General features: G+C 36.1%; 2 protein-coding genes across 2 annotated transcripts; one reads left to right on the forward strand and one right to left on the reverse strand.

The window, feature by feature from the left end:
* Positions 1-1,478: 1,478 nt before the first annotated feature.
* On the reverse strand, positions 1,479-1,931 carry LOC143634295 (uncharacterized protein At5g01610-like). Its single transcript, XM_077102416.1, has one exon. It carries the CDS (start codon positions 1,929-1,931, stop codon positions 1,479-1,481), a length of 453 nt encoding a protein of 150 aa, XP_076958531.1.
* A 6,008-nt stretch (positions 1,932-7,939) lies between these two features.
* On the forward strand, positions 7,940-10,022 carry LOC143634273 (large ribosomal subunit protein eL18x-like). The gene is made up of 5 exons (XM_077102404.1): positions 7,940-7,993; positions 8,061-8,150; positions 8,294-8,422; positions 9,395-9,577; positions 9,664-10,022. Exons 1-5 carry the CDS (start codon positions 7,991-7,993, stop codon positions 9,820-9,822), a joined length of 564 nt encoding a protein of 187 aa, XP_076958519.1. The 5' UTR covers positions 7,940-7,990; the 3' UTR covers positions 9,823-10,022.
* Positions 10,023-13,810: the final 3,788 nt, after the last annotated feature.

A 13,810-nucleotide genomic window follows, 5' to 3' on the forward strand; every position in this document is an offset into this window, starting at 1 on the left:
TGTTATCACGGAATTGAGAGAGTGATATATTCTCTTTTTCTCTCTTTCGGTTCAAATGTGTTTTGCGTATATGTATGCATAACAGGCTTTCTATATATACCCAAAGGTAAAAACAATCTAAATTTCTCATTGCCGTATTTAGATTAAAGATGTGAGAAGTGAGTTTGAGATTGCAACTCTAATGAGCTTTATCTCCAATCAATAAACACAAAAAAAGAAACTTGGTGTTTAAGTTTTATTTTCATGTATTTATCTAGTCAATAGTCATGTATATATGACAAGAAAAGTACACGCATTCACGTATGTGGAAAACAAATCCAACCATACAATGTGGCCACATATTTGTATGTTAAATTGAATAGACGTACGCCATGAGACAAAATAATGTGCATATATATACATGATGGAAAGACATGAATAGAATTCTGATTTTCTCTTATGCAAAACTTTTACACATTAATTATTTGTAAAATTTTGATACAAGTAAACGTATGGTGGTAGAAAAGAGATGAAAGAGTTTACGCGTGTTACATTGACACGATTAATTGCTATAAGTATCAAAATAGTATAACTTAGAATGACCACTTGTTTTTTTTTCCTTTCTAAGTTGTACTATTTTGACCACTTGTTTTTTTTACATTGACATGATTAATTGTTTTTTTTTTCCTTTTCTAAGTTGTACTATTTTGATACTTATTGCAATTAATCATGTCATGTAACATGCGTAAACTCTTTCATCTCTTTTCTATCACCATACTTGTATCAAAATTTTACAAATAATTAATGTGTAAAAGTTTTGTAAATTATAAATCCATATAATTATAAATTCATATGAAATAATTCATTTTTCTTTTTTTCTTTGTATTAAAAAACTAAAAAGACATGAAAATCAAAAATCGTATCATATGCAAATTATAAATCCATATAAAATAATAGTTTTTGGTTTGAAATTCATCATTTGCCCAACATAACAACAAAACTATGATACCTAATGCGGGAGGCCTTCTCATTTCGCATGGGATAAAAAGTAATAATTTTATTATATAGTTTGGGTCTCTTAACAAAGTTAATCAACATTTTAATATAGAGTAATTAAAGAGTAATTTTATTAGTGATTTTATAAATGTGTTAAACAATAACGCTTTACTTTTATTGATCATGTTTCCATGAACATAACTAAAGCCTGTAATAAACATTATGTGTGATGTATGAAGATGGAGTCAGATTTGATTGCTTAGTGTTCGAGTTGTAGTAGCGTTGCTTAGCATATGTTGGCTTCGTCTTAGCGGTTTAGAATCTTTACCATAATACATGAAGACCATTAGACATTTCGTGTTACATACCAAATTATCCATTTTGCAACGGAAACAACATAAGCTACATTAGACAAATGAATCAAACATTTACATTTATTCTGAAATAATATCAATACTACAATACACATTTAGGACATTTCCTCTATGAATATATGAATAGCATTACTCAACTCGTTTCATGTGACATGACATCCTAGTACTCATGCATTGCGGCGACTCCTCAAAATTATCTATATCGAACCCAGCCAATATATTTCCCACCAAAAAATCTAGCTCATCGCCATTGCGAGTAACCTCCGCGATATCCACCCAAAATAACATTAATTTTATGCTTACACCCTTTAACTTTGTCAGCTTGTTTGTACTGATCATTCCACTAATAGTAGACTTGTATTTAAAATCATGCCCCTCAATCGATAACTTACATGTGTCACCGAGGTTAACATTGAACTCTCCGGTGTTTGTGTCTAAGGTATAGGATGTTACACCTGATGGAAGCAGACCTACCGGAAGACCATAAACTTCTAGCACTTCATATGCCGTCAGAGTCTTTGACACCGCAGCATATGTAAAATATAGGAGGGCTAGAAGTAGTGTGATAACCGGAGAAGACATTTTAGAGATTGAAGATGGTGCATGTGGTGATGTTGGTTTTGTACTCCAATCACAAAAAATGGCATATACTTGTACATGTTTATTGATATAATTGATAAACGTATTTTTCAGAGTAAATGTAATGCTTTCTATTTTAAGTATTAATAAAACAACAGTAACCTACCTTGTCTTGTATTAGTTTGGTAAGCGTTTGTACATCATTAACAGCAAAGGTTGCGTATAAATTAAAATATATAAAAACCAAGTTCGGCGCTATATTTATTTACTCTTTTTTATATATACATAAATTTTAATACGGCAACTTTCATTTTATTAGATAACTAGTATTTTACCCGTCCACCGGAATATTAACGCGGTAATGAAAAAACCTACAAAACATATGCACTCGAGAAGATCTAGACATTTTCCAAAATAAATAAATAAAATAAACTACTCTAAACACTTTGAATAGGCCTTAATGAAGCTAAAATCGGGCTTGTCCCCTATACATTTTTTCTCAAAATTAACTACCAAAAAAAAACCCACTAAAATCCCAAACAACCAAGAACCCAACTGAGTAAAAATCCATCACGCTTTCGGTTATACAAGAAGTTGATTTTATATATCCTTGTAACTAAGCTCATGCTTAAGTACTTATTTCCAGACCCCAAGATGGAAAACAAAAATAAATGAGGCATGCACACAAAATATAATATATTAAATGATAACTTACAAAGTCAAAAGTTCCACATGAACCAAAAAAAAACTGCATAAGCTGAACTACATGTCTAACATATGTCTCGAGCATGTGCAAAAGGTTGCCAAAGTTTCAACTCCTAAGTACTTTTATGTTAGATAATACATTTTGTGGTCATTCGATGCTTGCCGTAGAATGAGAATTATAAGTTTAATAAGATTTAGTAATCTAATCAAAAGGTTATTTTGAATAAATAACTACATCTAAGCAAAATAAAATTGTAAGTAATTTACCCACTAATGGAAACAACCACATAAGCTAAAAGTTTGACCGCTTGATGAATTCGAAGTGCTCACCACAAAACTTTTCATTAACACCTGCAAATTTGCAAATTTAAAATTTTTAAACTTTAAACCATACAGGATAAACGAACTTTCAAATCTTGAAGAAAAATATAATTTACCACAGATTGATAGGCATCAGGAACCAGCTTGTGCATCTTTTCATTGATCATTATAACCTTTTTCCCCTTCTAATTTTCCAATATATTATCAAAACTTAAAAAATTCAGATTTTATACCAGCGCAAGGCAATTCAAAGAAACTTGGGCAAAAACCTCAACTTTTGCTGGAGTTTCATAAGAACCTGCAACATCCGTTGCTGCCTTTCTACATAATCTGATTAATAATAATAATAATAATAATAATAATAATAATAATAATAATAATAAAGTCGGTTCTAAATATAAGTAATCAATGAAGATACACCTCCAAAGACCACAAAATAAATCCTTAAATTAAAAACCCCAGATACAACAATCAGGCATACACTTCAAATTAAAGGTCCGAGTAAGATATAAAACCGGTTAGAAAATGTAATATAAATAATTAGTCAAAGCATACTGAATGTTGGTGCAAAAAAAGTAAAAAACCCTAAATTAAATATAAAATCACACCTTAAGTTTCATACATCATAATATCATATATTGATAAAACATCCCATTCATCTAGTGCAATATGCAATACCTTGTTCAATTTAGACGACCAAGATTTAAAAGTGTCCCAAATATAGAAAAACAAATTAAAGAAGCAACATGTCATATGTCTAAAAGTTCTTATTCCTTATGGGTACATCAGTTCACTATACAATGTAATTCTATTGAACATGTATATGTAAGTTTTGAATGAAATTAAGAGTCAGCCAACCTTCATCAAGTATGGTGTTGATGTCTTCTTGTTTTGGTTCTGTTTTAGTTTATTTGGATTTTGGTTTTAGTTTTCTTTTTTTGTTTTAGTTCAATCTAGTATTTTTTAGTTTCGGTTTTAGTTTTTTTTTTTTTTGGTTTCAGTTCAGTCTAGTTTATTTTTAGTTTTCGGTTTCATTTTGGTTTCAGTTCAAATCTAGTTTTTTTTACTTTTTGGTTTCATTTGGTTCGGTTTCGAGTGTTTCAACCTCCAAAGCCTGAAGAATATCAGCCCCTAGATTCTCTTTGTATGACCCGTATAACCTACATAACAATTTTGATCCACAGAACATGTTTGAGCGATGAAATTTTTGAGTCGTATGGCCCACAGAAATGATTTTTACTCTTAAATCAGGTGAGACCTGTTTAATAGTTAACTACAAAACATGTCTTGGTCACTTAATAGTTTTAACCCACTAAATATTTATGATCCGTTTAACTACAAAACAATCTCTCACCTGTTTGTCTGACACGTTTAACTTGTTTAACAGTTTGAATCGGTAAAATATTTATGACCCTCTTCACTGCAAAATAATCTTTGACCAGTAGTTTTCAATTTTACCTCATTAGCATCATGAGGTTTCATGGTTTTAAAGTATTAAACAGGTCAGACCTACAACTCAGAAGATTATTTTGGTAGCTTACCTGAATATAAGCAAGGCAGCCCCTAGTAGTAGCAAACGATAACATCAACCCCTACTGCAAACTGAAAAATAGAAAAAATATATATATTAACCGGGACGAAGTGACGAACCATACACGTTAATATAGCATATCGAAAGTATAGACAATTTGCATGAATGTGTGCTTGTGTTTATAAGTTACCAAAAACACATGGTGCCTAACAATTTCAGTAAGAAAATTGTGCATTTTAGCATAAACATGGTTCAATCATTTATGTCACTATGCAAAGTGAAAAGAAAAACCATAAATTGTGTCGTCAGAAGTCATTTTTACCTGTTTGTTTATAATAAGGCAGCTTATTTTTAAAATTTTTACATTTTAAGTAAAAGCTACACAAATAATTTATGTACACTCTGTAAAAGCATATTTTAAAAACTGTAAAACCATTTAAGATTTGTAAAGCAAATTTCAATAAGTTAAATCGGGTAATCCGTGAACCCGTAGGGTTAAAACAAACACAACCAGTTTAAAAAACTTGCGATTTCATCCCGAAACAAACCCGAACCCATGTAGACTTTGAATTGTGCCAAAGAAAAGGTCAAAGGCATTTAATTCACTACCAACTATGGGCTAAGAAAATACATTTAAACATAAGTTTGACTTCTAAAAGTCAAAAGATCAACAAATTTCCTAAACGTACCTTGCAAAAACTCGACCCAGAATTCTGTATAATCAATTACGCCCAAAACCATAACTCCAATAATACCCTTTTACCTGTATATTTAATAATCAAATTCAGCCATTCAAATAAGAGCAAAAGCACTTGAAGTTTTACAACATATAATAGATACTTATCATGATGAAAAGTATGACATAGCTACTGCAATCACATAATTAATAATTCAATACCTACACAAATAAAAAATCATACACTAATTCATTGACAAATGCAGGGCTTACTAATTACCTACACAAGTAATTACCTACAATTTCGATAGGGGTATCAAAACAGCACAAAGAAATCATTTACCTATGTGCATGTATCTTATTGTTGTGTGGATGTATTAATTCTCAGATGAGCAAAACAGTTAATTGCACATCCAACTCATTCAGCTTTGCATTAGCTTGAATATTCCTGGGAGGAGGATCTTCTGTGAGACTGTGTTTTCCATACATATTGGCCATATATTTTCAACCAAATGGTTCAATCACTGGACTGATTCTGAATGATAATACCTACACAAAACCAAAAAGGAATTGATAGTTTAATAAATTACAGTTTTTCAAGACTAAAGATTATATTATTAAGCTTGATTACATTGGATAAGCTAAAAAGAAATAAAATTAAAAAGAAACCAACGAATAAAGTAAACAGATTGATTGAGAATGGTCGTTATGTTATAGATTGAACAATAACTTACATGTTTCCATGTAGCAAACAAATTGTGAAGCTACGAACTCAAATCACCTGTAACAGAAGATATCAGTTTGCATCAAATTCCAAATTGTAAGTAATCAACGAAGATACAACTCAAAATGCAACAAAATCGTCGTCATCGTCGTCATCGTACTCAGTATATCCCACCAATAGCAAAGCTATAGTAGGGTCTGAGGAGGGTAAGATGTAGACAGCCTTACCTCTACCCCATAAGGATAGAGAGGCTGCTTCCGGTGAGACCCCCGGCTCGATAGTAGTTTTGCATCAAGCCTTGGACATAAGACACATAGCACTCAATCATCGGGACACCGGCTGATCGGTGCATGTACCCTTGTCATTCGGCTATCAACGCCACTACATGATGCCTGATTAACCGTCCGTCACTTTTAACGTTATTTTCACGAGATTAGTAAAATAACGTCAAAATTAGTGCAATTTCACTTTTGCCCACCCGAGGGTTCACACATATATACATCATATGTGCGCACCGCAAGCAGGGCTAAAAATGCAACAAAATAAAGCCCTAAATTTAAAAATTACCTATGTCACTATAAAACCGATGTCAATGTTTCTGCTACAGCATCTCTAACTGGTAGAATGTCAATCAATCCTTTCTCTTCCATCTGCCACAGTTCTTGTTCTACTATACACCGAATTCATCAGAACAACAATTAATTGAATGATCCTCTCACCGTAGAAAAGATATATGTTAGAGAGGGGACGTGGGTAGAGAAAAAGGGAAGAAGCTAAAACCGCCAGTGGAACTGCCGTTTTATTGTTCCTCTACGATCAAGATTTCATATCAGATGTTTTCTACGGCTGAGATTTAAGGAAAAAGCAGTTGTAACCACCTGATTCTTCTCTGACCATAGAATATATAATTATGAATAACACATATCTAGTATATGCTTGAGTCCCTTGCTTCACTACCGCATATTCTTCCACCATATTTGCTTTTCCCTGCAATTAGTAACTTGACTTATCAAAAATTATGAATAACACAGATATAGCATCAAATTCGCAATGCTTATGAAGAGAAGAACTGAATATGATTATATGAGATCCTAACAATACAACCAGATAATCAGTAAATTTTAGAAACAATAAAATCAATGACAACTACTCATCATTCTTGAATCTATGAATAACTTAAAATCAAATTAATATAGAAAATCTCACCTACACATTTTCACAAACACTTGGTGGGCAGACTTTTTAAAACCAAATATATATATTAAATTCTATGCATAACTCAACTTCCCGTTTACAAAATCCAAACTTGCATCGTAAACAACACTGTTATCTCCTGAAAATGTGAAATCGAGGGAGATGCCTCTGATTGAAGTATTAGGATGAATGATTTCTATCCCCATATGCGATTTTAGAGAACAAACATTGATAATAGAGAACCGGGAGATGAATTTTGTAGCCTATGGAAATCAATCGATCGACAAAAGATTAACATCGATTATACTTTATAGCTGTGATATTATGGTATGCGGAAAAACGTGGTATGGAGCTAGGTAACTGTAGTGAGTTTTTTTATACGGCTGAGATTTAATCCCACGCCATATAATATATAATATATATTATATTCGGTGGACTATCTTCTAATCTCACGTGGCATGGGTTATATGGCAATTCATAAGTGGTCGGTGTGATACTCCTTTGGTTTATGCTTTTGCGGTTAGGGGCGATATACCGTAATATATTGGAAAACACGAATAAGAAATGGGAAATCAATCGGTGATTCTCATGATGTGTGTTGGTATTTGTAGAAAGCGGGAAATGAGGCAACCTTCAGTAACACAAAAGTCTTGGTCAATCGAATGATATAAAAAGGTATACTTTCCTGTGTGTGGGTATCGAATGAATGTATGAATAACAACACCGTTAACTACCTACCTAAAATGATAGCCCATTGGATAAGAAAAAGTTACGGGGCATACATATTCAAAACGGGCCTTTTTACAACCCATAACCCAGCCCACATGTGACAATCAACATTAAAACATATACCCTAGCACCAGCAACATTTTCCTTTGGACTCACCATTTCTTTTTGCAGCCGCCGTTACCATGGTACGTCACTATAACAACTTAACTGATTCTGTTATAGCTAACTAATTCTGTTGCTCATCCTGTATAGGGTATAGATCTGGTTGCTGGTGGCAAGAGCAAGCGGACCAAACGTACCGCCCCTAGATCTGATGATATTTACCTCAAGCTTCTCGTCAAGGTATTATTATTATTATTATTATCATTATACATACATTTTGTAAGTACTGGTAGTTAACAGTTATTATTATTATTATTAACATACATACATACATTTGTAAGTAAGTACTGGTAGTTAACAGTTATTGTTTTTGTTTTGGTTAGCTTTATCGGTTTCTAGTTAGGAGAACTGGAAGCAACTTCAATGCGGTGATTTTGAAGAGGTTGTTCATGAGCAAAGTTAATAAGCCTCCAATTTCCTTGTCTCGGTTGATTCGTTACATATCGGGCAAGGTATGATTAGTTATTATTCGAGTTTCATTCGATTATATACGTGTTAGATTGATCGGTGCATTGATAGGAGTTTACTGGTTTAGTTGCCAAAATCAGTATTATTTACGTGTTTTGTGTAGATATATTTGCTTTAAATTACACATAAGTTTATATGTTTTAGCTTTATAAACTTAAATTGTACTATATTATATTGATTTTTGTCGAACGATATGGACGCTTGTTTGACTTTCTTGCAATAACAGATAATAAGCTGTTAATGTGTTATTGTTATTTTACATTTGCTCTAAATTTCACATTATTTTGTATGTTTTAGCTTTGAATAGTGCGAAAGTGTAATATATTTTGTTGGTTAGTTTTGCGGATGCCTGCTTTCTTTACTTGTGACTTGCTGTTAATGCATTAATTTTATTTTTTTATTTGATCTGAATTTCACATTAGTTCATATGTTTCAGCGTATACGTGTGGAATTGTAACATGTTGAATCCATTTTTATGGATGCTTATTTTGTATTTATTTCAAATTTCATATTACTTGATACGTTTACTTTAAAAATGTGAAATTGTTGTATTTGCCTAAACCCCTATTTCCATTTTTTTGTAGATATACTCGTTCCAAAATTTTCATTAATTTATATGTTTAGCATTTCAAAGTGTGAAATTCCTCTATAATTTATCAGCTTTTATCGCTTTATATGGATTCTTGTGTTTTCTTGTGACATGTATTTATGTGATATTGTTGATTTGTTGTTTTATACTTGCTCCAAAATTGCTATTCATAAGCTATGTGTGTTCCATGTTTTACGTTAGTTTATATGTTTTAGCGTTATAAATTCATTAAATTGTGAAGTTGTTATTTTTATATTGATTTTCGTCAATTCTTATGAATGCTTACTTGTTTTTCTTGCCATTTGCTGTTGTGTTATTGTTATTTGATTTTCTGCATTATATTGTAACCATTGATTTATAAAAACAGGAAGACAAGATTGCCGTGGTTGTGGGTACAGTTACAGATGATGTTAGGGTTCATGAGATCCCCTGCATGAAGGTTACTGCTCTCCGGTTTACAGAAACCGCCAGGGCAAGGATTGAGAAGGCTGGCGGCGAATGTTTGACCTTTGACCAGTTGGCTCTCAGAGCTCCACTTGGACAGAACACGGTATGCTACAAGTGCTTGCTATTTTGAATGTTTTGACAGACGAAAACATTTGATGGTTCTTAATTCTTAAACACTGGTTATTGCAGGTTCTGCTAAGAGGTCCTAAGAACTCTCGTGAAGCAGTTAAGCACTTTGGAAAAGCGCCAGGTGTTCCACACAGTCACACCAAACCGTATGTGCAGTCCAAGGGAAGGAAGTTTGAGAAGGCGAGAGGAAGAAGAAACAGCAGAGGATTTAGAAACTAAGTTATTTTCAATGGTACTTCTTGAATCCATGTCATGTTTTATCCGATTATCTTTAAATTTTATCACCTGTTAAGGTGACAGATGTGCTTGTTATGATTAAATTTTTGTTGTTTAGGCACTTTTTGGTATTGTTGAATTTTTTGAATCTTGGACATGTTTTGAGCGCAATGTTGGTTGGGATTTAAGCTAAATTTTGAACCGATAGCGTGTGATGTTATTTTTGTATGGTTTGGAATTTATGTCGTTTTAGATGCAACAGTTTCTCACACATCCCTTAGATTAATTTGTATGAAGGTTAATGTTCACACATTTTAGCATATTATTAAGTGGATAAGTTATCAAACATTTGATCGGTTATATTGAGATTAAAAATGTTTTAGCAGTATAACTGACACTAAAGACAGTTTAAGTGAGTCTAGTTCTGTTTTTTCTATTGTTTATTTGCATTTTATGACAGTTAATTCATTATCAAACCGAAATATATTACCTGCAGTGTCTTACAACAAACTCGAATAAATGTTTTTTGAGTTGTATTTGGGATTCTGTTACCTGGCTTGCAAATCATCAAATAATGTGTCATATATTCACAGGACATGATATGCGACTTTTATTCGTGTATACTGCCATCTATAAAATGTTCATTTTACGCGTATTTGACACGTATAATCTAACGTCCATGTTAACTTCATTTCTCTTGATAAAGTGAGCCCCTTAGAAAGTAAAGTTTCATCATTTAGTCATTTTTACTTTTATAGAGTTTTTTTTAGCTTTATGTAACAAAGTTCAAAACCTTTATATAATGAACAAAACGTCTAGCAAGAACTCAACTATGTAGTATTTATCACTTCTTTACCCACCACCGTCCACCACATATACACCCACCACCGTCCGCCACCGTCGCTACCCTTTCACCACTGTAGCCGACCACCACGAACCACCCGTCACCACCAACCATCACCCTCGCCCATCATCACCATTTCCCGACACACACCACCACCGGCCACCATTACCTCCCGCGCCCCCACAACCACTGTCACTACCTACCTTTTTTTTATACCATCCTTTTTTACCACTTTATTAGATTTCTAGTTTTGGTTTCTATTCAAATTATCTATTTTGGTGGTTAATACGTGTTGCACGCCAGGTGTTCGACGAAATTACGACTTAGGTTCGGATAAGTTAAAGGTTGTTTACTTGCATTTGGGTGCTTAAGGGGGTATTTTGAGTTGGAGTTCAACCCAATTTGCTTTATTTTGGAGTTATACCTTCCTCCTCTTATGCCTTAGCGGTTGTCGTGGGGTGCTAGATGGGGGTTGAGCAACCCGTGGTTGCTCCCCTCCTTCGAGTGTGAGGGGTTTAGTCTTTTGTTCTTGCTCTAACTCATCTCGAGTCGGGGTCTTTAGGGGTCCGTTGTCTTTTGTGATTTGTTTGTTTTCTGTTCTCGTGTGTACATGGCTACCATAAAAAGAATTCGAAACGTTAATACAGGAGGGCTTGGTCCTAGCTCCACTAACGGTTTAAGGCCATGTCCCTTTAAGCATTTCCACGAGTGTAAGGATGGTAGACCTGGGTCATCGGGGTTTTTCCGCCTACTTGAGCACATGCAAAGTACCTATTTCAAAACGGATACTCGGAAGAACCTTTTAAAAGATGCTATCTCCAAGGATTTGGACCTTTTTATAGATGGGGAAGCCCTTCGGGCGGGGGACAGATGGTTATGTGGGAGGTGCATGACGTTGCATGCCCTTAGCAGGAGGTGCAAGCACGTTGATGGTGTCTATTCTTTTTCTGTGGATTATGGAGATGTTGGAGAATTCATCTTTGGGATCCAGAAACCTAATCGTGTGTCTGTGGATAGGGACCCAGGTCCATCTGTAGGAGTGGTTGGGATGTATCCCTTTTGGAGCGAGTTTTCTCCCTTCCCATTCAAACGGTTAAGAGCATCCCCCCAAGTTGTCGTTTGGCGTTTGCTCAGACTTTGGCATGCGCTTTACGTAAGGTAGTGGATTCACCAGGCTCGATTGAGAATTAAGTCAAATTACTATTGTTGTCGCGTTGTACTTTAAGGGTGGTGAAACCTTCCACTAGGCAGGAACGCAGGTCAGGGAATCGAAAGTCTTTGCAATGTAGTAGCATTCAGCAAGCACTTGCGGTGTGGAAAGATGGGTCTGGTTTTGCTGACTTGGTTCTTTCTCTCTTTGATAACGTGAGGGGGGAAGCACTTTTTCTAAAAGAGAGGTGGGAGGGGAGGAGGGTTCTGAAAAAAGCCTCAATATTAAACAATGTCTCAGGAAAGTCAGGGATGGTCATTTCACAGCTGCAGTCAAGGTATTATGCTCAAGTGGGGTTGCCCCTCTTGGAGATTCAACCATGAAAGCCCTCATAGAAAAACACCCAGTGGTGCTGCCTCCGTCCTTACCTTCTAGCTCTGTCGTCCTGCCTACTCTCTCTGTGGATGGGGACTGTGTGCTTAGATGTATCCGATCATTTCCTAAAGGGACCTCATGCGGGAGAGATGGGATGAGGGCGCAACACTTGTTGGACGCTCTCAATGGTGAGGGATCAGTGACTTCCATGGGTCTACTCTCAGCCATCACTGAAGTCGTCAACTTTTGGCTAAGGGGTCTGTGCCCCAAGGTGCTCGCTGAGTTTATTGCTTCGGCCCCCCTTACCCCTTTATTAAAGCCGGATAATGGAATTCGGCCCGTTGCTGTGGGGGCTATCTGGCGTAGGTTGGTTTCTAAAGTGGCTATGAAGATGGTTGGGAAGGAAATGACTCAGTATTTAGGGGACTTTCAGTTTGGGGTAGGGACCCCTAATGGGGCAGAGGCGGTGCTTCACAGCGCGAACCGGTTTCTTAACTCCTTTCATGCGGACGGTTCTTTAGCTATGATTACCGTGGACTTCTCCAACGCCTTCAATATGGTCGACCGCACAGCCCTTCTCCGGGAGGTTCATCGTCATTGCCCGTCTATCTATCTATGGGTCCAGTTCCTTTATGCCCAGCCGGCTAGGTTGTACGTTGGTGATGACTGTATAGGGGCTACTACTAGGGTTCAGCAGGGAGACCCCTTTGGGCCCCTCCTCTTTGCCTTAGCCTACACCCTCTTGTTCTCCGGGTACAAAATGACTGTAACCTCCCATTTCATGCTTGGTACTTGGATGATGGGACTATTATTGGTGGTGCCAACGAAGTCGCTAAAGCCCTAGACATTATCAGCTCGGAAGGGCCATCATTGGGGCTTCAACTTAATATTAAGAAAACCGAGGTTTTTTGGCCAACGTGTAATGGAGTGAAAGTTATAGATGGGCTTTTCCCTAGTGGGATTGGTAGACCAGAGAGAGGGGTAAAGCTCCTTGGAGGGGCTGTTAGTCGAGATCCCTACTTTATTAAGGAGTTGGCGAAGCGGAGAGCATCTCGTGCGGCTGATCTTATGAAACTCTTACCTTGCCTTAGGGATCCCCAGAGCGAACTCCTCCTGCTTAGGTCTTGCATGGGGGTTGCTAAGTTGCTTTTTGGGTTACGAACATACCACCCCCATATGATGGATGATGCGGTATCCTGTTTTGATAAGGGGCTTCGAGAAGCCATAGAAGACATAGTTGTATGTGGAGGCCCGTTCTTTGGTGATCTTCAGTGACGACTTGCATCTTTACCGATGCGCTTGGGGGGTTTAGGCCTTCTTTCGGCTCATGTTGTTGGGGTTTACGCTTTTGTAGCGTCGAGGGCTCAGTCTTGGAAGCTACAGAATCACATCTTAAGGAATAGCGGAGTTGTCGACCTGGACTCAGACTACGTGCAGGCCATGGAACGCCTAAATGGCGTTCTCCCAGACTTTGACATTGACGGTTTCTCTAATAAGGACACCGCCCCACCAAAGCCTCAAAAAACTTTGGCGAATGCCCTTTTTGGCAAAATCGCTTAGAGCCTGGGAGAAGTTTTTGGATTGTCCCCCCGACAGAAGGCGGTTATTGAATGTTTACAAGG

This window comes from Bidens hawaiensis, unplaced genomic scaffold, assembly GCF_021521415.1.
Source record: "Bidens hawaiensis isolate Kalapana, Puna unplaced genomic scaffold, B.hawaiensis_p1.1 tig00007041_1, whole genome shotgun sequence".
In the NCBI taxonomy this organism is placed as follows: Eukaryota; Viridiplantae; Streptophyta; class Magnoliopsida; order Asterales; family Asteraceae; genus Bidens; species Bidens hawaiensis.

Bases quoted from the DNA above. Each gene is read 5' to 3' on its own strand.
- LOC143634273 (XM_077102404.1), top strand. The intron at 8,151-8,293 runs GTATTATTATTA...TGTTTTGGTTAG, and splicing joins ACCTCAAGCTTCTCGTCAAG to CTTTATCGGTTTCTAGTTAG. The intron at 8,423-9,394 runs GTATGATTAGTT...TTATAAAAACAG, and splicing joins TTCGTTACATATCGGGCAAG to GAAGACAAGATTGCCGTGGT.
- LOC143634295 (XM_077102416.1), bottom strand. From the start codon at position 1,931: ATGTCTTCTCCGGTTATCACACTACTTCTAGCCCTCCTATATTTTACA.